We start from the raw sequence: 24,369 nt of genomic DNA on the forward strand, positions 1-24,369 counted from the left end.
GTTTTTGCTTTACTTGTATATAACTCTGTGAATGTCTTGCTTATCTGGTGAAATTTCAGCCAAAAGCCAAACCCTATTATAATTCCATTGAATTTAATTATTGCTTTAGTTAGTGCTAGTAGCATAAGCCCTAATTAATGCAGAGTAATTGAGAGGAGAGACAAGTCTGAATCAGTGAGCTGTCTGAATTATATAATCACTTAAGATAAAGGCAGTTCCCCATTCGACCACTCCTGAGTCCTGCTGTTTGCAAAGTGCTAGGTACCTGTGTGCTGAAAAACTGAGTGAGACGCTCTTACTTGCTGTGAGCATATTTCAGTCTGCCGGGCTGCGTCAGGGTCGCCCAGTGGCCACTGGACAGGACCTGTTGTAACACTGTGGTCCTGGCATGGCCACTAGCTAAGTGAATATCGAGGATTTTTTAGATCTCATGCTTCTTAGACCTCAGTTGCCATGTATTAGGTTTACTGGCTGCTTCTTCCTGAACGTCTTTTGTTTTTTAGATTTCCTTTATTGACCATATATTTTGAAATGTTGTATACTAAACTAAGCATACAGATGTTGAGTAATTACTTTAGCATTTAAAATAAAGACATTTTTGTTAGCTCATTGAGGCTTTATCATTGTTAAAGAATGACTTCCGTATGTTTTTTGAACCACTTTTGAGGACCTTCATTGCTGGTCTCATGGACCCTTGGTAACATGGGCTCTGTAGCTTTCAAACCACTGAAGTAAATAATCACCATTCTAGCATATTTCTAATAAGACTAGGAAAATATTGTTAAATAGTGGTGGTCTGTACTTCAGGATCTGCTTTATTGATTCAGTGAGTTGATCAGTATAACAATTATGTGAATGCTTCTAAAGAAACTGAAAGCAGTTTATTCTTTTCAGCTGGTTAAATATTCTACTTAGACAAATTCAGCTGGGCAAACATAAGGTTGAATTAGTGTAATAAACTTAGTCATAAAATAATATTTATTTTATACAATAAAAATATAGTGTAAATAAAATTATATTAATCAGGTTTTCAAAAGGTATTTTCAATGCAAAGTTTTTACAGTGATACAAATGGTTTTCTCTCTGGAGGCAGTTGTAGAATCTGACACTAGTTTAAGCTGTTTTTAAGTGAAAAGTTACATGAGAGAGTATAGCAACACTTGTATTCCATCAGTCCACCAGTGAGACACTCTGGACGGTAAAAACCATGCTAATCTTGTGGCTCTACTTTCCAACTACATGCCATCATCTTTCCCTACATTATCGTAATAGTCTCCTAATTAGGCTCCCTTCCACGTGCCATGCCTCCTGCCCCCATGTGTTGCTTGCATATCAGCCAGTGTAGACCATGTACATGGGTCCCCTGTCTTTGAATTACATATAATAAAGTTCTCTCTTTTCAATGTATAGTGCTGTGAATTTTGACAGTGCATACAGTTGCATAAACACCACTGTGATCAAGATACACAATAGTTCATCATCCCCCGCCGAAGTCTCTAGTGCTGCCCTTTGTAGTCAGCCCTTTTTATCCCCACTGATCTGCTTCTGTCTCTGTTTACATTTTCCAGTGTCTTATAAATGGAATCGTTCAGTATGTAGCGTTTAGAGCAGGCCTTTCAGAATGTAGATCTGAGCGTTTTAGTTCCCTGCTTCACATCGAATCTAGAATCCAGTTCAAAATTCTTAATCATGCCTATGAAGCACTTCCTCATCTGGCCCTAGCAACCTCTCCAGCTTCATCTTACACCCTCTCCTCACCTCCAGAGCTCTAGCAACACTGGCCTTCTTGCTCTTTCTTAAACACTTTACGTATGCTTCCATCTTGAGGAGGGCATGGCAACCCACTCCAGTATTCTTGCCTGGAGAATCCCCATGGCAGAGGAGGCTGGTGGGCTACAGTCCATGGTGGTCGCAAAAAGTCAGACATGACCGAGCAACTTAGCACAGCATAGCACCCTCCCATCTCAGGGGCTTTGTACTTGTTTTTGTCTTTTCCTGGAATGTTCTTTTCCCAAATTCTCCGTGTCTCACTCCTTCATTTCATTCTCCAGGCCAGAATACTGGAGTGGGTAGCCTTTCCCTTCTCCAGGGATTCTTCCCAATCCAGGGATTGAACGCAGGTCTCCGGCATTGCAGGTGGATTCTTTACCAGCTGAGTCATAGGGGAAGCCCAAGAATACTGGAGTGGGTAGTGTATCCCTTCTCCAGTGAATCTTCCTGACCCAGGAATCAAACCGGGGTCTCCTGCATTGCAGGCTGATTCTTTACCAACTGAGCTATCAGGGAAACCCAGGCAAGAATACTGGCGTGGATTGCCATTTCCTTCACCAGGGGATCTTCTCAAACCAGGGATCAAACCCAAGTCTCCTGCATTGGCAGGCAAGTTCTTTACCATTGGGCCACCAGGGAATCTTCATACCCTACCTTTTTTCCTTCCTAACATTTGTATTTACCTAATGTTATTTATTCATTTATTTTCCGAATCCCCCTACTAGAATGTAAACTTCACAAAGGCAGGAATGTTGTTTGTTCATTGCTGTATCTGGAGTGCTTAGAGCAAAGATATTCCATAAGTAATTGTTGAATAAATTATTGGTAGGCACATGGCTTGTGGGGTGGGGGGAGATTCTGAACTAGACTCAGCCACTGGATGGGACAGCCATTTGTTAGAAAAGACTCAAGCTATACGAGGTCCAGGCTGGCAGACAGAACATGCTATTCACCAGGGAGGAGCTTGTAGAACAGAGGGTAAGGTACTAAATGGGCTGTTGTCCTGCAGAGAAATATTCATAGAAGGGGACAGTTGAGAATGCTGGGTAGGTGAAGGAGCATTTGGCTTTAGGAATGCCTCCAGGACACAGGTGCTCACAGGCTTTCTGGAGGAGCCAGTAAGGGGGTAGCAAGAGCCAGGCGGGGCCTCAGTCATGGGCAGTTCTGTGTGGCGTGTTGCCAGGATACACAGCATAAGCTTAGAAGAGTAAGGAAGAAGCCTAGAACCAGAACTAGTAGGGCTTGTATATTTTTAACTAGAGCTCTCTGACTTCCTCATATTCAAGACCCGCACTGGTCCTAGAGGGAGATCCTGGAGTGCATGCCAGCTCCTGGTGGGGATTGGCAGCTGCTTATTCACTGCATAGTGGGCATAAAAAGTGTAGACATCAAGTGTTGAACCAAAAGGAATTACAGGGGCTGGAAAGTAGCCTGTCTTCTGTTGTTTTCTAAATTTGTTTGTGACTTTTGAGTTTGTAATTGTGTTGGATTCAGGTGTTTGGCTGGGATTAGACTTCTTTTAGATTTCTTGGATTTATGCTTAACTTTATTCTTTCTTGCTTTGAGTATGTTTGTTGCTACTGATACTTATTAGTCTTCAGATCTTTTAATGTATTTGGTTATAAAAGTTATTACTGAACTTATCAACTCAAAGGTGACATCAATCGTAGAAACCACAGTTATTTTATATACCACCAAGATGGAAAAAATGTTGCACAGTGCATTGCTTATCACTTAAAATTTTTTATTTTATACTTATCAAAATAGCTTTTTTAGACTTAGACATAAATATTTTTATCTTCTATTTCACTCCTGATTTCAGCTAATTCTTGATGTGTGAAAGGCAGTATATAACATCTGCTTTGTATATAACACAGCTTTGTTCTCTTCGTGATTATTTTCCTTTCTCATTTGGTTGTTGCTTTGCAAAAAAAAAAGGTAGAGGTGGGGATTGTGGTCGGTTTTTTAACAATGAATATTTGCTTCGCTAATAACAATTTTCTCCCCTGTTTCCTTTTTGCCTTTCTGCATACCCATGTTTTTCCTCTACATGTAAAACCAGCAGTGCGCAAACCTCAGTTCAAACAAGGAAGAGCACAGAGAGCTATTACCAACTTTGAACATGTAGGCAGCACCAGCTGTAATGACCATCACCTGGCTGATAGAGATAATGATATGCCATTCTTGTAAAATGCTCCCTAACTGCAGATAGTAAAATGTGCATCTGGGAATTGATGAGATGTATTCAGGTTTAAGGGTACTAGCTGAAGAAAGCTAGTTATATTGCAAGTTCCTTGTTCTCGCTGGTTCTTCTTCCTTTCCCTCCTCACTTAACTGCAGCAGTTTTACAAAGCTCTGTCCCCATTGTCTTCTCTCTTTACCTTGTCACCCTGGTCCACGTGAATTATCTGAAGGACTCCCACTGTATCGCGACTCTCGAGTCTACCCCTCCATCCCTTTCTTGCCTGCTGCGCACCAGACTCAATTTTCTCCTGCCGCCCCTGGCCATCTTCACACCTCAAACCATCTGTGAGCCCAGCTGAATTCCTCAACTCTGATTCTGTTTATTCTGCTGTGTTCTGTATCCCACGAACAGCATCCTCACCTAACAATCACCTCAACTAGAAACTCTAGAAGCACTTGAGAGTTCTGTCTTCCCCTCATCCTCACCACTTCCACGCAGCTGTCATATGGTGAGGATTCTCTCTCAGCAAGCCCTTGCTTTTCTGTTCTTGCTCACTTTGCCCTCCGCTGTTTATCTTCTAGTATCTGTTGAAATCGCCCTCTGATGGGAATTTTTGCCTTCACTCACTTGCCTCTTCTCTTTATTCATTTATCTTGCTACTACCAGGATAGTTAATCCTTTTATTATCATCCCTATCGTTTTTTGGCTGCACTGGGTCTTCGTTGCTGCACAGCCTTTCTCTTGTACAGAGCAGGGGCTACACTCTTGTGGTGCACAGGCTGTAACACATGGGCTTCAGTGGTTGCAGCTCGCAGGTTCTGGAGCGCAGGTCGGTAGTTGTGGCTCACAGGCTTAGTTGTGCTCCGCAGCATGTGGGATGTTCCCAGACCAGGGATCGAACCAACGTCTCCTGAATTGGCAGGCGAATTTTTATCCACTGTACCATCAGGGAAGTCCAGTTAATCCTTTTAAAAATGTCTGCTGTCATCAAAAATCATTCCCCATTGCCTATAAAATGAAGTTTAAAATCCTGAGCAGAGTATTCAGAGTCAGGAGCTGGTGCCAGACTTCCTTACAGCTGGCTTTTATATTTGACCCTCCATCATATCCCCAAGCAACAGTCTATACCCAGTTATTTGCTGTCCTTTTTGTCTCATTTGTGCTATTTCCTTTAGCTTAGAGTGATCTTCCCCCTTATCCCAACAACAGAAAGTCCTGTTTATCCTTTAATCCCACATAACTACAGATAATGAATTTTCCATTTGCATACCCTTAGACGGTATTTACATCATCATCGCCCAGTTTTTCCTATAGTATTTACGTATACTCGTATTCATGTTTTTCCCATGGGATACCAAGTAAGTTTCCTTGGAGCGCAAATCAAGTTTTATTCAGTTCTTTTGTACTACAGCACCTGTGACAATGCCTATAAGTGTGGAATGAGCTTTATGTATATAGTGAATTGATGTGAATTAAATTTTAAAATGAATTTCTTATTCATTTAATTATTGTTATACATAGTTTGGGGCACTGTATAAAATAATAAGAGATATAAGTATGTTTTTCAGATAGCGGTTTGCTTTTTCCCAAATAATCTGAGTTTAAAAATACCTGTTTATTCATTCCAAAGGATAATTTCTTGAGAGGAGATAGCTCCCGTAAAGTTCAGCACCAGCAGCAGAGGAAACCCAGGAAAAAAACCAAGCCTCCTGCACTTACCAAAAAACACAAGAAGAAGAGAAGGCGTGGACCTCGTCGACCCCAGAAGCCCATCCCCCCTGCAGTCCCCCAGGGGAACCTCAGCATGCCCACCAGCGTCTCACTGCCAGTGGAGGCCTCCCACATGCGGTCAGTTTCTGCACCAAGGCTCATGTCTCCTTTACGTGTTCTGATTGTTCTTAGAACATCAGCTTCCTTTCCTGTTGGAAGTAGGCTAAAGGCACCCTGTGGTGTATCAGCCTAGACTCTGTAGTTTCCAGTAGGGTTTTCACCAGATACCTGACGTGTTTAGATCTGAAGTAAAGTTTTTGATTAAAACCCAAGAGAGCAGATGCTGATTTTGGGAGTTTAATTGTCTATTCTCAGATTTTTCTATTTCAACAGAAATTGCATATATGTTCCAACAGAAACATTCCATCAGAAATGTGATGCATTATTAATTTTGACAGGGGGTAAGCATTTTGACCCGATGAAGGATGCCTCTGTTTCAGCTGCAAATTTCAATTTTATCTCTTTCATCTTTTTTTAAAAATTATTTTGACCAGATTTAAAATTCTACCAGAAAGTAGTAAGACACACTTGATAGACCAGATTGTAATTCGTTCTACTAGTACACCAAACTGCAATTCATTCTACTAATTTGCAGTAAAAATAGTATCTCAAAATGGTTTCCTTCTCTTAATACATGGGTGAAAAGTTGCAGAAATATGTGACTGCATATGGTGAGGTCTGCCGTTCTGGTTTCAGATCTTAAAGTAGGCGAGGAGATTATTTTGAGTTAGGATTTTCCATTTCTGCTTCCGGTGACTTGGTGTGAAGGTAAAGTGGGAGTGGTGGGCTAACCATGTCATCTTCCCCAGGAGCCCGTCCACACCGGAGCTGAGCGCTGATGAGTTGCCGGATGACATTGCCAATGAGATCACCGACATTCCAAACGACTTGGAATTGAACCAGGAGGACTTCTCTGACGTCCTTCCACGGCTACCTGATGACTTACAAGATTTCGATTTTTTTGAAGGTACGGTCAGTATTTTGATTCAAGAAAACTGGTTTTTCAAATGAATTTTTTTAAAAAGGGCAATAAGTTTTTTTAAAATGTGTCCAAAGTATTCCTCCTCACATGTAATGTGGACAGAAAATATAAAGTGCTGAAGCTGTTTTAGTCTCTTTAGAAGGTATACATTTTTTTTTAAATGATAATATAGGCTCAGTAAATCAGTAGGTTTGATAGCTAGGTTTATAACGTTATTCCTTTAAAGTGAGTGGTGGTGTTGGTGGTGGTGGTTTAGTCGCTAAATTGAGTCCAACTCTTGCAGCCCCCTGGACTGTAGCCCACCAGGCTTCTCTGTCCATGGAATTCTCCAGGCAAGAACACTGAAGTGTATTGCCATTCCCTTCTTCAAGGGATCTTTCTGACCCAGGGATTGAACTCGGGTCTCCTGCATTGCAACTGAGCCACAAGGGAAGCCCCAAATCAGTAATTTTAGTTTGTTTATTTTCTAACCTTTTTTTTTTTGACTACATTGCATGGCATGTGGGATCTTACTTCCTTGACCAGGGGTCATGGCAGTGAAAGTGCTGAGTCCTAATCACTGGATGGCCAGGGAATGCCCCTACTTTAGTTTATTTTTGAATAAAGACGTTTTAAACTTGAGTTTATTGAACTTTTCAGAACTTGTCTTCCTTTTGATACCCCACCCTGTACTTCAGTTGAAGTGCACTTTTCCACAACAAAGTTTGCTTAACCCCACCAACTGTTTAGTGCTTTCAAGGGAAATCTTTTCTACTCTGAGAATGTTTCCTTCACCATTAAAAACTGGATATTTTTACAGTGATTACTCCAATTCCTAACAGTAGATTTTTTGATATTAGAAAGGAAATCAGTGTAGCTTCTATTTTATGAAAATTCCTTAGAAATGGGAGACATGTGAGAGGGGAGGAGCAGAGAGTAACACAGAAAAGTGGGAAAAGGTAACCAACGAAGTGAGCTGAGCGCTTGCTTTTGTGCTGAGATACATGTGTGAGTTCTGTGATCTGGGTTCATGGCTGTCCCTCTAGCTGAAACAGCCCAAGAGCAGAAGAGCTAAAGGGGCTCCTTCTGCATAGCATTTTGTCTCAAATGTGAACCGATTGATACGTTTTCTCTTTTAACATCTCAGTATAACTTTGGGTAAAAACATGCCTGTAGTCAGATAGTCACCCCGGGTTTTGAATAGGTAATCCTTAGGTCCCTGAGCACTGAACACTGTGCTGAGGTGGCTCTGAGAGTGATGCCAGTGATCCGAAGATTGGTTCAGGCTCGCCTGTCCTGCTGTGCATATGTCGCTCTTGCCCTCCAACCCGGTCCTTAGTCGAATGTCGTGACAGATAGTTCCAGTGTGTGGTTTTCGTGGTCAGGATGGTGGAAGCCCCGCTGACTTGTCCATAGCTCTTGTTCACCCAGGAAAGAACGGAGACCTCCTCCCCACCACCGAAGAGGCCGAGGAACTTGAACGGGCCTTGCAGGCCGTGACTTCTCTCGAGTGCCTGAGTACCATTGGGGTGCTCACCCAGTCAGATGGCGTGCCGGTCCAGGAGCTGTCAGACAGAGGAATAGGGGTGTTCTCCACGGGGACGGGCGCGTCGGGGATCCCGTCCTTGAGCCGAGAGGTCAACACGGACCTGGGGGAGCTGCTGAACGGGCGTATAGTCCACGACAACTTCTCTAGCCTAGAGCTGGATGAGAGCCTGCTCCGTTCGGCCACCTTGTCTAACCCACCTACACCCCTGGCAGGGCAGATCCAGGGGCAGTTCTCTGCCCCCGCCAGCGTCGGCCTTACTTCTGCCACTCTGATGAGCCAGAGTGCCCTCGGGGAGAGAGCCTTCCCAGGACAGTTTCATGGACTTCATGATGGCAGCCATGCCTCCCAGAGGCCACATCCTGCCCAGCTGCTGAGCAAGGCAGATGACCTAATCACCTCACGACAGCAATACAGCAGTGATCACTCACACTCCTCGCCCCCTGGAAGCCATTACGACAGCGAGCACGTGCCGTCTCCCTACAGCGACCACATCACCTCTCCCCACACGACATCTTACTCTGGCGACAACATGGCAGCTACCTTCTCAGCCGAGATGCCCGTCATGGCGCCGCACTTGCTCCCGACGCCACTCGAGGTGCCACTCGGAGGGGTCGTGAACCCCAGAACTCACTGGGGCAATCTCCCCGTCAGCCTCGGAGACCCCTCTCCGTTCAGCAACCTCCTCGTCGCCGACGGGCACCTTCTCTCCACCTCCCTCTCCACGCCGCCCACCACTTCGAACTCAGAGACCACACAGCCTGCCTTCGCCACCGCGACCCCCAGCAGCTCCAGCGTGCTGCCGGGGTTGCCGCAGACCAGCTTCAGCGGCATGGGGCCCTCCGCTGAGCTGCTGGCCTCCACCTCCCCCAAGCAGCAACTCCCTCAGTTCAGCGCAGCCTTCGGCCACCAGCTGAGTTCTCACAGTGGCATTCCCAAGGACCTGCAGCCCAGCCACAGCTCGATAGCGCCTCCCACAGGCTTCACAGTAACCGGTGCCACAGCTACAAGTACCAATAACGCGTCCTCGCCCTTCACCTCCCCTAACTGAGCGTGTCTGTGTCTTTGCAGGCAGGTGGGGAACCCGGTGTTTTCTATCTTCCTTTCCCTCTGTATCACCCGCCCCCCCTCCCCTTTTTCCTAAAGAAGATTTTAAACATAACAGACGGGGACTAGAGGAGAACTCCCCCTTTCCAGTTAAAACAAGTTCCCCGGCGGTGGACCTCGCTTCAGTGTTCACGTGTGCTCCTTGGCACTGGTGCTCGTTCCCTCCTGGCGGGTCCACCCTCCCCCCAATGGTTTCCTTAGCGGCTCAGCACAGTGACTGGATCGAATCGACTTTCAGCAGCAAGTCCTAGAAGTGGAAGATACCTCAGATTACCAGTGCCCTTTACTATTTCCTAGTATCGCAGATCAGTGCTTTCCATTCTGATACCAGGTCTTGACACAGGTGGTTCTAGCTAGAATGAGCCTGTTCACCGAGTTCTGTGTAAGAGATGGCAAATGGTGTGCAGAGGCAGATTCAAGCCTCTGACTTAGCACCAACTGCTCAACAAACACCACATGAGGCCAGGATTCCATTCCTAATTGTGATCATGTTTAATTAAAAAGAAAAAGAATTAGTCTTTTGACTGCCTGTGTTTGTGTGTGCACCCACGCGTGTATTTCTGTGCAGGGCAGGAAGCAGCTGTCCCATTGTTGGTGGTGGTGGTTTTTTTTTTTTTTTTTCTTATTTCCTAATAAGTAGAAGTCTCTTCTGCTTTCCCACATCTCAGAGCCCTAATAAGGTTGGCCATTCTTTCCCACTGAGTTAGCCGACCTTGGTGAATGGAGAAGGGTGACGGTCTGGCGGCGTGAGTAGCACAACCCTTTCCTGCTAAGTTAGCCCAGAACACAAAAAGCTGAATTCACCTCAGTGCCCTGCGGATGTGGCAAAGAGCTTGGCCAGAGGGACTGCAGGGTTGCTGCGATTCTGAGGTCTGGTGGTTGGTTGTATTGCCTTTTTAGACATGCATTTGTTTCTGAATCCCTCTTCCCATGGAATATATTCTCAAGATGTAATTAAAGAAAATATTTTGATGTGAAAAGCAGGATAGTTCAAGATTGGTTTGGAGAGATGGGATCTGTGAACTCCTTGATCCATCTTTTGCTTTGGGATTTTTCATGTTTACAGTAGTGATTCTTTGGTAAAGTTTGTAAAATGTTAATGACATTTGTAGAATCAATGTACCAGTTGTGAAGTGACATGTAATATCTGAAGGATACACATTTAAAAGTTTTCTTTCAAAGCAAAATATGGAAACTAGACATAAATCTTACCCTTTGGTACTTCTAAAATAATTTTAAGTATTTAGGTTTAAGTTTGGGGAATTTTTTTGAAATACCAGATCTTGAAGGTTAAAAATCATATTGGATAGTTTAGTAAGTTGGTGACTATGAAATGAATATGTGAGGTTTCTTTTTAACCTGCCTTCTCCCCAACCCCCCACCCTCCGCCCAAGGGTGGAGCTAGATTTTAAAGGCATCTGTTCTCTGCTTTTGCTGAGAAGTTTCACTGTCCCTTGAGATACCATTGGCTATTTATACCTGAATCTAGTCTAATTTACATATATATATTTTAAAATATGCGTAGAGAGAACATATCTATTAATGATGTGATATAATAACTCATTTGTCAGGGAATATTTGATCTTAATTCCTTTTCAATAGGTAAAGATTTGGATGTATTTTCCTACTTCCTCTATGTATTTCTCTTTATGCCATGCTAATTCTAACCAGTCCCTTCTTTTGAAAGCTTTTCTTTCTCTGCTTTTTAAAGGAATGATGGTGATCAGCAGGCATTATGCAGATACTACGTGCCTGAGATTATGGAGGGGAAAATGTCACATGACTGTATGAAATCATGATAATGCCCTATTTTGTATTTATTGAAGTTTTCTTTTTGTGGGCCAAAAATATGTTTGTAATATATTTAGTTTTTTTTTTAATCATGATAATTGATTGGGAGATTTATTTTTTAATAGCTTTGCCTTTTTTGCAGATTGAGAAATTTCTAAATTATAAAATTATGTCACAAAGCAAAATTATATTTGGTAGCACCGTAAATTTTTATTCTGAATGGTGAGAACAGATAATTTGAATGTTTCTCACCTGTGAACCTATGTTAGTAAGCTTTTTAATTTTAATGTACTGTAATGAAATGATTACGAGTAGTTACCTCTGCTCAAGTGTCATTTAGTTCACTGAACTCTTCACATCCCATTATAACCATCACATGCTAATTGTCCATTCCTAGTGATTCGCTTCTGTCTCCATTGTGTGCTAATCACAGGTGTAGCAGAGCAGCCCGTTGACTTTCTTTTTTACGGAGGTGAAAGTGGTACATACACACTAACTTTCTTATCAGCCCTTCTTTGACAGTGAAGGAAAGTCATGGGATGTCGATTTGAATTTTTCTGGCAATTTGTCCCTTGTGGTAGCTGCTTAAAATTCTTCAGTTATCAAAACTGAGTTTGCAGTAAGTTGCACATTTTATTGTTTGCAATTTTCTGTTTTCTGTGCATTTTTACGCCCTTTCTTGCTTTCTGGTAAGGAGGCATGAAATGATCAGGAATGTTGCCAGTTACAGCTTCACACCAAAAACTTTTGAGTAAATTCATTTTTGTGTAGATGCCCACAATAATAGCTGAAGAAAGGGCACCTGTAGAAAGTACCCATGTAGATTTAAGAAAGTAGCAAAAAAACAAAATTTTCTTCTCACTTTGTCTACTTCAAAACAAATATTCGAGCTTGCGATTCACTTTACTCTTGCTGTTTCTTGTGAGTCCCTTTTTGGAAGGAGAAGAACATTTGTGAACCCAGAGATAACCGTTACGTTGTTGTTTTAGCTAATGGAGCAATTTTAGTCTCTTAGTAGTGGGTTTACTATTAACATGTAAAGAGAGGAATGAAATATCTTACTCCAGAAATAAGAAAATTAGTGTCTTTTAAAATAGCACTTATTGCTCCAATAAGGCAATACTGGAATCAGAAACAAATTTTATATAAGGTTCTATCTAATTATGTGAATACTAGCTTTCATTTTAGTGTTAAGCTCATGAGAAGTAGTGACAAAGAAGGTTCACTGTTCTGTAGTTCTTTGGGACCATTTATAAAGGCCAGTTAGATTGTGTTAATGTGATTCAATTTATAAAGTTGCTGCAGTTAATGGATACATTCTGTGCTCTGAGAATCTGAATTCCATGCTAATGTATAATGCTCACTGGCTGTGATCTATAGCATCCGAAGGAAAGATGTGTTTTTCTCCTTTACACTCTCTACATAACTGTTAATATTATTTTAGTTAAAGTACTTAAGACATTGATTTTCCTCTGTACAAATGGCTTAGCAATTTGCACATCTGGGTAGATGATGTACTTAGTAAACAATCCACAGTAGTAAATAGCAATTACATGTAACCCATCATGTGACAGACTATGCAATGGAAAAATTTTCTAATTCTCACCACATAGCTTATATGGCAAAGGATTCCTTTCTCTAGTAACCTACCATGTGAACTAGAACTGTCTCATAAATGACTTCCTGAGCAATTTCATGTTGGCAGGCAGTGTGATGTGCCTAGTGTCCCTCCATGAAAAGAGTATAATTTAATGAGAAGCAAAGAGTAGGTATGGACATAAAGTTGGAAAAAAAAATTTCTTCTCCTTAAAATCATAGTTATTGTCTTGAGTGGTTTAAGGCTAAAGAAAGCGAATACTTTATCTTTGCCAAATAATTATTTATAAGATTTATTTCTTAAAGAAGCCCAGTCTCTCAACTGCAAGTTAAGCAGCATCATTTTCTGTGACTAAAGCTTTTCCCTATCAGAGGTTGTTCGGTCTGTGATCGTAATCCACAGAGACAAAGACAGTGTCCATGATACACACAGCTACCCTAGCTGTGTGATTTTCTTCTTATCTGAAAAAAATTTTTCTATTGATCCATACCATTGGGCTTTTATCATTTGGCACTAGATTTTGAGCCTGTGTAGGTCACACCCATCCTGTAAGTTCGCTGATACTTGCCTGCGGTCCTTCCTGTGTCTCTGCCTTGTGGGGTGGAGATGGTGGTGGTAGCTTGATCCGCAGTGTTTATGGGAGGCAAGTTGCCTTTTTCTCCAAGTTAGTTGAAAAGATTGCTGTGGTTTGGTATTGCAAAGAGCTGAGGCTATTAATAACACTAAACTATCATTTCAAGCTAATAGGTTTGAAATTCATTTAAAATTTGTTTAGGTATTTAGTTTCTGGTTTCTTCATCCTCTTTCTCTTTAGACTTCTTTTAACACTTTTATTAAATTCTGTTTTTAATCTGGTGTATATAGAAATAATGCAGTGGTCGTTTAAATGGTCAACAGAATTCTGCAGTTAAATGAGGCAATTTAAAGGATTCCCTGGAGGAAAGTGTAGTCAGTCCGAATGTTTCATCGCAGACAGCTACATTGCTCCAAGGATTTTTTTTCCTGCCGAGAATTATATTTCTTGGAGAAGGGTGAGTGTGGGAATATATATGTGACAGAACACAGGTTTTTTTTTCCCCCTTCTCTCAATACGTTGAAAACAACTGAATTTTAATGGGTATGCTATAGAAAAGTAAAACAATATGGTGACTGCTTAATACCTTGGACTTTATAAAGATTTCCCATATCATACATATATTGAAGTGAAGTGAAGTCGCTTAGTCGTGTCCAACTCTTTGCGACCCCGTGGGCTGTAGCCTGCCAGGCTGCTCTGTCCATGGAATTCTCCAGGCAAGAATACTGGAGTGGGTTGCCATTTCCTTCGCTCCAGGGGATCTTTGCGACCCAGGGATCAAACCCGGGTCTCCCGCATTGCAGGCAGATGCTTTACCCTCTGAGCCACCAGGGAAGCCCAATATCATGTATTGGAGGGACACAAAATCCACGTTTAGTAAATTAAAGCAACTTTTTTTTTTATAATGCTGTCTTTCAAAAGATGTGTAATAAGAGATCAGTGAAGAATATATTTGAATATCTCAAGTTTTTTTCTGATCAGTGAGTTAGGAAAGAAAACATAAAACATAAAAGAGTAATTATGTCTCTTCTAATAACCAGTGTCATTAATGCAAAAATTGTGGGTCAAACTTAGCCTTATTTCTAGATAGCAAAAATTCTCTCTTTTTACTCCTACTCTGATTTTTGTTAGCTTCCCTCTCTCTGCACCGTGATACAGAGTAAATAAAAGGAAATGTGGCATTTGAGAGAGAGTGAAAGAGCAAATGCGGGATGACTGTTTTCCCCCCAGGTTCCCAAAGCTTGGGACTGTTTTGAATGGCAGCGTTGTGGTGATCTCAAATGCAGTCTGGGAGAACAGTCTTCTAAGAGAAACCGTCTCACTCTTAGCAAAGTAGGCGAGCACAGCTTTCCTTCCGTTTTTCCCTTCTGCCTGCTTGCTCAGCCCACCCCCAGCACTGAAGTACGTGCATACACACACATGCATGATCTGTACTGCTCCTGGCCCAAGAGAACCCTTTCACTTGGTTCTTTGTGTTTTTTTTAAGCTGGGGACCACTGAAGTAGGCTCTGTATGGACCCACCCAAAGTTCCCCATGGAAAACTTTTCAACGTGCAGTGCAGAAGGCTCCAATGCAGTTTAAACACCACCCTTGCTTTTACTTGGAGAATAGACTGATTTGCCCTGACATGACTCCACCCTGCGTCATTGCAGTACAGTTGGCTCCAGCTGATGAGCCTGAAAGGGATGGGAACGTTCGGTACTTAGGATGTTGTCTTCATCTGCTCGGAAGGGTTGAATCAGTTCCTCTCAACAGTGATAATTCTTTTCACTGTATAGTGTTGAGTATGTCTCAGGGATTCCTTGTGGAAATTAGGGCAGTTTTTAAAATAAGAAATTAGTTTTAAAAGCAACTAAAGGTGACTCATCATTGAGAGAGTGCAGGAAAGAGAAAATGTTTGGTTCCGTAGCCCATGATGTCTTCTTGCTTGGGACGCTTCTCCTTCTCCTTCAGGCTCTCATCTCAGCCTCAGCATACAGAATCCTTTCCCACCATGCACAGCTTTAAAACTTTTATTTAAAAATTTCCTTCCCCAATGAGCTTTCAGAATACTTATTGTAGATTTTAAGAGAAAAGGTATATTAATTTATGCTATTAACATCACCTCATAAATTATAAGTTTTATACTAAAGCTGTATTGAGTGTAATGAATTATGTTGGCTATGTGTTTAATAGCTAAAAAATTATATATGAGCTTTTTTTTTTTTTTTTTTTGACAAAACAAACTAGTGAAGCACCTTTTTACACTGGATCTTTGCCGTGTCAAGGTGTATAACTATCCTTTGCTACCTTGCAGATATATAAGATAGAAGGATATCCTGGGGCCTCAAAATGTAGAACACCTTTAGACCATTTATTACTGCTCATAGAACCGTTGAGAAATCACGTTTCCTTAGTAAATGATCTGTGGTTTACACTTAAGATGGCTAGAAGCTTAGTTACAGGGTAAATAGAAATACATAGATCAAGTAAAAACTCCCAACTACTGTAGCTGGAATTTGTAAATTAAGTTTTTAAGACCTCTTTTATTTCCTATGGATTTATTCTTTTAATTACAGTTTATTCTGTAAGTTGGGAAGTAAAATAGGAAAAATAATAAATCTAGATGTTCTCAGTGTCTTATTCAGGAACTTTTTATCCCTCCTCACTAAGGAATTCCCACTGTGACTTAAAAATAGAATTAAAGTACTTGTGTGCATGTATTTGTCTGTGTTTTTACACACATGCAAAAATATACATTGGGGGCACGTGTATGAGAGAGATAAATGTGCTTACGTAAAAAGAGAAAGGCAACAGAATGTATGGTAGAAATATGATTTATTTAGTTGAGGGTGTTGGAGTTCCTTTCTCATTGTCTCTGTTGTATAAATACACCAAATTCTTGATTGTGTTATGTTAAAAGGCTAGCTCTGATATCATGTGCATTTTATTTCAAGCTTTTGATTAGCTTATGCTATGTTTTTAAAATAACACAAGAAACAGCAGGTTCTAAGACCAGCCTCTTGCTTTTGAGTGTAAAAATAAGAGAAAAACAGACCTGGACATGAGCTGTGTTTATCTATTGGGGTGATGGGACCAGAGATCAGTTGAACCTTTTTTATGTTAATAATAGATTTCTTCATATTCTGAGTTATAAAATATTATCGATCACCTTTTCTTGGTGAAATTAGGAAAAGTAGAGGCCTTTTATAAAGAATGCCATTTTTAAAGGGGCTCCTTTGTTTAGAGTTGGTGGGATCATTTCACCACGCACATTTCAAAGCTGGGTTGATTTCAGTTATTTCCAAATTTTTTTTTTAATTACTCAGTTGTGTTGTTATTTATGAAGTTAGCATGCCCCCAAACCACCATATTTTGGCTATAGGAAAATTACGCTACCCTTGACTTTTTACCTGGTTTATATGCAATTTTTAAAAAATGCATTCCTGTATTTTAAGTTTTGTCATTTTTGCTATACATTCATTACTGGAGTGTCTGGTGGTCTAAAATAGTCGAAGCTAGAGTTTTATTAAATGCTCCGATCGCATTTATTTTTAATATTAAAAAATCATGTACTTTGAAACATGTTAAAACAACTTCTGATAAATAACATCTGGATTTGTTGTTATCTTTGAAGCCTCATTCATTTTAGATAGACTCAAGACCTAGGAAAGCTTTTTGTATGTTGTTTTTACAGTTGTATTTTTTGCAGCATCTCCCAGTTTCATTCACTCTTGCTTTATGGATTTTTTAAAAATCTACGTATTTCTTGTACATATGCATGCAAATGAAAGAAGGGGGGTTGTATTGGTGCGATTTCTCCCTTCAGTTACTGGTTAATGGGATTTGCTAGAATAAATTCCCCCGATTGAAGGGTGAAACAAAGCCCTTTTGTGTATATCTGTACAGAGATGTGTATATGGGATGTGGTGGCACTTTGCTGAATGTGAACTTGCCTTGTCAATGGAAAGATTGAGAAGTATTATGTTTATTTATACATTTGTATAAATCTATATATACACGTATGTATATGTGTGTGTATAGATAAATCTATATACATATATTTCCCTAAAAAAAAAAAAGTGTGTGTATAATAGATAAACAGCCTTTGTTAAGCAAGATTATACATCTTTGGAGAATTGCGGATTCTGTAAGCAAGAAGAGGGACAGTCTAGCGTAATCATCAGAGCATACAAAGATGGCAGTCCTTAGGATTATAGTCTTGTTTATGAATTCCTCTTAGAACTGTTCTTACTCGCCAATCCCACTATTCTTCTTTTTCATTGACTTCTAAGTCAGTCTCTCACCACTTAAAAATCACACTTCTTTGTTTTTTTTCTCCTTTATTAGGTCCTTTTCGCCAGAATCATTTGGCCTAACCATATTTCATTAATACTTCACTTGTCTCTGAAATTTCGCGGAAGACATAAATTTTGGCAATACTTTATGGTAATTTTGAGAATTGGGCATCATTTGTTTCAAAAACAACCAACCAATAAACAAAAGACCAACATTCAAACAGAACTACTTTGAAAGTTTTACCTAGATAATTTGGGGATGTTTTACTTAAATTGAAAAAACATAAAAAATTGTGATTTTATGATTGACATTAGCATTAGATTTATTTTGTCATTTATTGTCACTGATTTGTCATTTTAAAATTTTGTTTTACTTTGTGATTTGATCATACTTTTGCCATTTTCATTTTAATGGAAAGCCTCTTGAATTCTATCACTCATTTTCTTCATGATGAAACTGCTTTAATGAATTCTTGTGTAATGAATTCTGCTATATTTCCTTTTGACTTTTCTCACATTTGTGACATTCTGTTTTAACTTTGCTGCAACTCTCTAGAAAACTTGCATCCCTATATATTGTGCCTTTAAAGCTTTTATGCACACACAGACAGGAGTGTATATATACATGTTGGAGCATGTGTACATATACTTTCCTATATACTCACACATTATGTCTCTAGTATATATTGTGTGAGTGGATATATAGATATTCAAAGGCAATGAAATGTTGCTCTCTAGATATATATGTATATAAATAGTGTTGATATATTGTATATACACATGTATATGTATGAGTTTTAAATGGCAATCTTTTACATTTAGCAAAATGCTACCCCTACTGGAATATTGTCACTGCGATGGCAGTTGTATGTAATGATTTAAAATACATTATCAAAAGTTATTTAAAGAACATTTAGAAGTCTCATCTAAAGAGGTCCACACATTATTTATTTCTCCTCCTTTTCCTTTTATTGTTATTATTTTTTTTTAACTGAAAGGGAGACTGTCATTTTTAAGATGCCACCTATCCCAGGAGAGAAAGAGAACTGGAGACTCACTTGAGGACCCTCCTGTGTCTTCCTCTCTCTGAAATGGAGATATACCACAAACCAGCCTGTTTATTTCAGTTATAAAGCAACCCTAACATTTCCATTACCGCATGTCATCCACCATCTCCCAGATCAACTTAATTCACCAATTTGCCTCTTCCTTTCATTAATAATTAATGATCATTGAGATCATTTTGCCTGGGGGAAGTTAACTACTCTCTAGCTGCAGGGAAATTTATCACCTACTTGTTATTCTGCCTTGTTCAAAATTCAACTTTGAAAAAAGACAGCTCTCATGAAGCTATCTTAAGCAGGTTTTACATTTATTTAGTCAAAGGTCTTCCCAGACATTTTTTTTTAAGAACTCCAAGTTTGCATGTACCCAACCTAGATTTAATTCTTACTCCCCACAGCTTCAGGTATTTTTTCCTTAGTATATCAATTTGACATGCTGAATGGAAGAATACTAAGAAAAAACTGCTCAGTATTTTATTTTGTGATGAGTTGGCAGCAGATTTCATTTCAAGACCTTCTAGAGAGAAGAGTGTAGATGGACAATCCTAAATTGTAAGATGTTAATGAAAAACACATGGAGTAAGAATACCCCTGAAGACACAAATAGAGAAGTTGGGGTTTGAGGGATTTCACAGAGTAGCTTAGCTGAAACTTGATATCAGAAGCAGCCTTTAACAGAAGCCTCTTGGCAGTTGTATGGTACTAACCAGAGTACTGAAGTGCACGCTGAAACCAAGTTGCAGTGGGAAATCAAAGGTGAGGTAACATACTCAAAACCGGTAAAACACCAGGTTGCACAGTTTTGAAATCTCTTCTAACAGTAGCTGCACGGTAGCAAGGACGAGCCGTTCTCAAAGCCCTTCCTCTTCAGTGTTCTCCTCCACCTTGGCACACAAGTATGTTCAGCCGGCCATATATGAGAATATATATACAAAAAAATTTAAAGCTGCTTAAAGGGAACTTACAAACTGAGACTCTTCTCTGTGTTAATAGTGGCTAGAAGCTTAGTTATATGCACAAAAGCTAGAAGCCACTTGTTTCTACACAGATTGTAGGAGCAAGATGAGACTGGCAGGTTTGGGGAGGGGGCCCCCAGTTCTGAGGAAAGGCGTATCCATGGTATTGGGTGTGCTATAGCTGGTGGGGAGACCACATTTGGGGAAATGATGGGCTTTGGTTTGTAATTTCCCTTTAAACAAGAAGAGATGGCTCACATTTTCCATGTATATCTCAATGAATGTACTGTATTACCATTTTAAAAATTTGATGAAATAATAATGGATTGGTCTCCTTTTGTTTTCTGGTCCTTGTTTAATTTGTTTAAGGGTTTTTGTATACAAAAGTTTACATTTTTATGTATATTTTTCTTGTGTAAAAACTGATGTAATATGTGTATAAAACACTGTATGTATTATCTGTATATAGTGTGACAAAATGATTTTTCTTTCTTTCTTTTGGATGTATTAATAAATCTTGCTGTGAAGTAGCCTTGCTTTTGGTTTAATTTCTTTTGCCTGGATGTTGATGGAAGCTGTTAATCCAGAATAAGGATTTTTTCCCCTTTGTTAGCTAGACATATATACATGTTTTTTTTATCTTATATTTTGTCACGAACTCCAGGGGGCTTTATTCATGGTTCTTTATAGTTAAACTAACAGTGATTAATATGTGTCATATCTGTGGATCAATTAAGTGCTACTCAAAAGTGACTTTAAAGTGGTATCCAACCTTGAAATCCAAGTACAAGTTGCATTGGAAATTGTTACGTACTATAATGGAGGTCTTGCAAGTCAGTTTCTATTTAATTTATCAGGAACACCTTTTTCTCTTCATTTTCATAGTTTCACAAGTATAAAACAACTTCATGTTGTATAACCAAAGTAATACAAACAAAAAACTTGAACACTCTTCCTTTAAGGCATTGCCAAGTGCCTGCCTTGTATGTCCTTGGAATTGAATTACTGTTTTGTTTTTTTTTAAGATGTAGGTTGGAACTCTTCATTTTCTATTCTGAGGAACTGTGTGGTACTGATAGAGGCTAGGACAAAATTCACAAAGAAAAATTAGTAATGTTCTAATCACACTTTCCTCTTGTAGAGATTTGTGATTTTTTACTTTTGTGGGACATTTGACTATTTAAAAAATTATTTTTTATTGTTTATTTTTGGTTGTGCTGTGTCTTTGTTGCTGCATGGGTTTTTCTCTAGATGCGGCCAGTGAGGACTACTCTCACGTTGCAGTGAGCGAGCTTCTCATTGTGGTGGCTTCTCGGGCAGCTCCCGGGCTCTCGGCACAGGCTCAATAGTGGTGGCTCATGGGCTTAGTTGGGCCATGGCATGTGGGATCTTCCCAAATGAGGCATCGAACCTGTCTCTCCTGCATTGGCAGGCAGATTCTTTACCACTGAGCCTCCAGGGAAGCCCCTTGGACTTTTTTTTTCTTCTTGATCTCTAATCCAGGCATGCACATTCCAGAATTGTACTTTGCTTCTCTAAAGAAATTAACATTCTGCAATTAGAAGCAGATGCCCACAGCACTAATGAAACGGCCAGTACTGACAGACCTTCATTCATCCATTTCTCTGCCTTTGAAACTGACAAGTTATGAATACTAATGCTTGGCATTGATCTATCCATGTTTTTGGTTATTTGGTAGTTGATTTTAAACTCTTATTCTTTTCTCCTTAAGGATGCTTTTCTAACTATCTGCTTAAGTGCAAAAACTTGCAGTTGTGCTAAGTTTTTGATTGATTTTTAAAAGGTACTCTTAAGGAGACAAGCTTATAAGTGAAATGTTTGAGTTAAGCAACATCTTTAAAGGGTTGGTGCTGAGGACCTGTGGATTGCCGAGTACAAGCAAAAATTCAAGTTTAGAAGAGAATATACTAAATTCCTTTATTAGCATATCTCCAGCTCCTTACCCTATCATCTGCCTCATTAACAGTAATTCTTAAAAAAAAAAAAAAACTATTGTTAAAAAAAACCTTATTTCCATTAATTTATAGCTTTTAGAAATGTGTGGATCTGAACATCAAGGAGGTATTAAGTTTGTTTCTTTCACATAACTGGTGTCCTGGAAAATTCTTCTCTTAACATGTTGTGACTATAGTCAGTTACTTTTCCTACTCTAAATCTCTGTAATAGAGTGATGCCTACTGCTTAGCATTCTGAAATTTCATTCAAGCTGCTGGTGGTAGGCTATTGCTGCTTCTGTTCTTCTGTCTTCCCATTGATCTGTCTTTTTGGCCTCCCATTCATTTTTTTCTTTTTTTATTCACTTGTTTATATGTTTGAACACTTCCTGTTAAGGACAGTGGGACATGTAAAAATAAGTCACAACTAGTTTCTACACCCTCAAGACTACCACATAGAAGAGAGAAGATGCATAACTATACAAACAAGGTAGAAATTGTCGAGTGCTTAGAAGAGTAGCAAAATGCTATGTAAGTTCTTGTCAAAAAAGAGATCATTTCCAACCAAAGGGGAGAGAAAATTTTATAGAGAACAGTGCATCTGAACAAAGCATTCAAGGATGAGCAGTAACTGGACCTCTGAAAACAGAGGAAATATTCCAGATAGAGGAAGCTGCATACTCAGTCAGCTGCCTCATGGTTTGTGTGAGAATAGGGAGAGGTTTGACTTGACATGTACGTGTAAGATGTATGAGAGAGGGTGGTGAGGAATAGAGTGGAGAAGTTAACAGGGATGAGAGCATAATGAGCATGGAAGGCTAGACCAGGCAGTGGGACAAGGGAGGGATGGGGACTAATCTGATATCATTTAAGAGGTTCATGATAGGTGAGTTGGGATGTTGCTAGTGCAATGGTTAGGCTTGCTAATGAAGTCAAGACTGTGGCAGTGAAAAGTGGAAAGGAAGAAGGAATTCAAAGAAGCTTGGGGATACTCAGATGTCAGGAGTAAGGGAAGAGGAAGAGAAACTTAAACAAGACTTCATCTCTAGATTTCTGGGAGAATAGTGGTACTGGTGGTAAGAGTGGACAGCACCACTCTCAACACATAATGGTTTTCAATTATTTTTCCGATGACTTTAAATACATAAAGGTTGAGTCAGCAACAGGGGCATCCTCTCTGTTGGCATGACCCACTGGTTACAGTTAGATCTCAAGAGAAAATCAAACAGAAGTTAGAGATCAGAAGTTATGGACATAGAGTTGCTTGTTGAAGCCTGCTATAAATGATGAGAAAGCAAGATAAGGACAAATTTTGGAGACCACTTCTACATAATCTACTATTTTTTACTTACAGGCCTAAAAGAGCTTAAATAATTTTTCCAGAGTCTCTTACAGAGGCTAGCAGACTGACTTGCCTAGGGGTAACAGTAATGAGGAAAGGCCCTCCCCACCTCTGGCCTCATGAGGACCTGTAGACATTCACCCCTCACGCTCCTTGCCAGTGACTTGTTTATCCCACCTGGACAGGACACTCAGTGTCCGTACTATTAGCGCCTGAAGCCCCAGCCCCTAGCACAGTGTGGTTGCCCATAATCACAGGAAAGTATTACTGAGTGAATTCAGTACTCTGAAGAAGTTCATGACTGGAAAGAATGCAGATTTGAAGAGACTTCGAGGACCTGGTGAGAAGCAATGTGGCAACTGGTGAAGGCTACGGACTTTGGAGTAAGACTTCTTTTATTCTAATCTTGGCTCCGCTATCTACAAACTTTGTGATCTCCAGTGAGTCATTTAACCTCTCCCGGCTTCGCTTTCCTCAACCGTTAAATGCAGTGGGAGGATTACATGACACCGCCTATGGAAAGCGGGTGCAGTAGCTAGCTCCTTAATGCACACACTAAACACTTGAATATTTTTCTTATGCTCACTTTATGACTAGAGGAAGATACAAACAACATAGGTGTCTGGGGGAAAGTGGAAAGAAAATAGGAAAAGGAACAAAAGTTACCTGTGGTGAAGGAGGGTGCGCATAGGCGAGAAGCTTGGGCAAGAAGTTTCTAAAGATAAAGGCAGTGCTGATTTTTGTAACACAAGAGGATATGGGTCACCAACAGGTAGAGTTACTTTTACTCAAGTTCCAAAATATTCTAGGATGTATTCAGTTACTGAAGCCCTGTTAACTATCATTTGTCTTTTGCTTTTTAAGGTTTATAGATTTGACATTAAATTTTTTGTTTGTTTTTTTTTTTAACTGTACTGGGTCTTCATTGCTTTGCTTGGGCTTTCTCTAGTTGCAGCCAGCGGGGGCTGCTCTCTAGTTGTGGTGCTCAGGCTTCTCATTGCAGTAGCTTCTTTCTGTGAGCACAGGATTTAGGTGCATGGGCTCAGGAGTTGTGGAATGCAGGTTTAGTTGCCCTGAGGCATGTGGGATCTTCCTGGACCAGGGATCAAACCCATGTCCCCTGCATTGACAGGCAAATTCTTTACCACTGGACTATCAGGGAAATCCTATATTTACTCTTACATAGTACAAAGCATTATGTAGTGAAGCAAAATGTATCATTGTATCCTGACTTGTAGAATGTAGTTTGGGTTACAAAGCATTTAAGAGGGCTTCCCTGGTGGTTTAGTGGTAAAGAATCTGCCTGCTAGTGCAGGAGACACAGCTTTGATACCTGATTCAGGAAGATCCCACAGATCTCAGAGCAACTAAGCCTGTGTGCCATAGCTATTGAGCCTGTGCTCGGGAGCCCGGGAGCCACAACTACTAAGCCTGTGTGCTACAACTACTGAAGTCCACGTGCCCTAAAGCCTG

General features: G+C 40.2%; 1 protein-coding gene across 9 annotated transcripts in view; it reads left to right on the forward strand.

Moving 5' to 3' along the window:
• The window catches only part of INO80D (INO80 complex subunit D), a 67,671-nt gene extending 47,553 nt beyond the window's left edge, over positions 1–20,118 (forward strand). For all 9 annotated transcript variants that reach the window (XM_065930736.1, XM_065930731.1, XM_065930738.1 and 6 more), the window contains 3 exons: positions 5,586–5,803; positions 6,535–6,692; positions 8,118–20,118. In XM_065930736.1, coding sequence (XP_065786808.1) covers positions 5,586–5,803; positions 6,535–6,692; positions 8,118–9,283 — 1,542 coding nt within the window. In that variant the 3' untranslated portion in view covers positions 9,284–20,118. The remainder of the gene's footprint in view (positions 1–5,585; positions 5,804–6,534; positions 6,693–8,117) is intronic.
• The last annotated feature ends 4,251 nt before the right edge of the window (positions 20,119–24,369 follow it).

This window comes from Muntiacus reevesi, chromosome 3, assembly GCF_963930625.1.
Source record: "Muntiacus reevesi chromosome 3, mMunRee1.1, whole genome shotgun sequence".
Classification (NCBI taxonomy): Eukaryota; Metazoa; Chordata; class Mammalia; order Artiodactyla; family Cervidae; genus Muntiacus; species Muntiacus reevesi.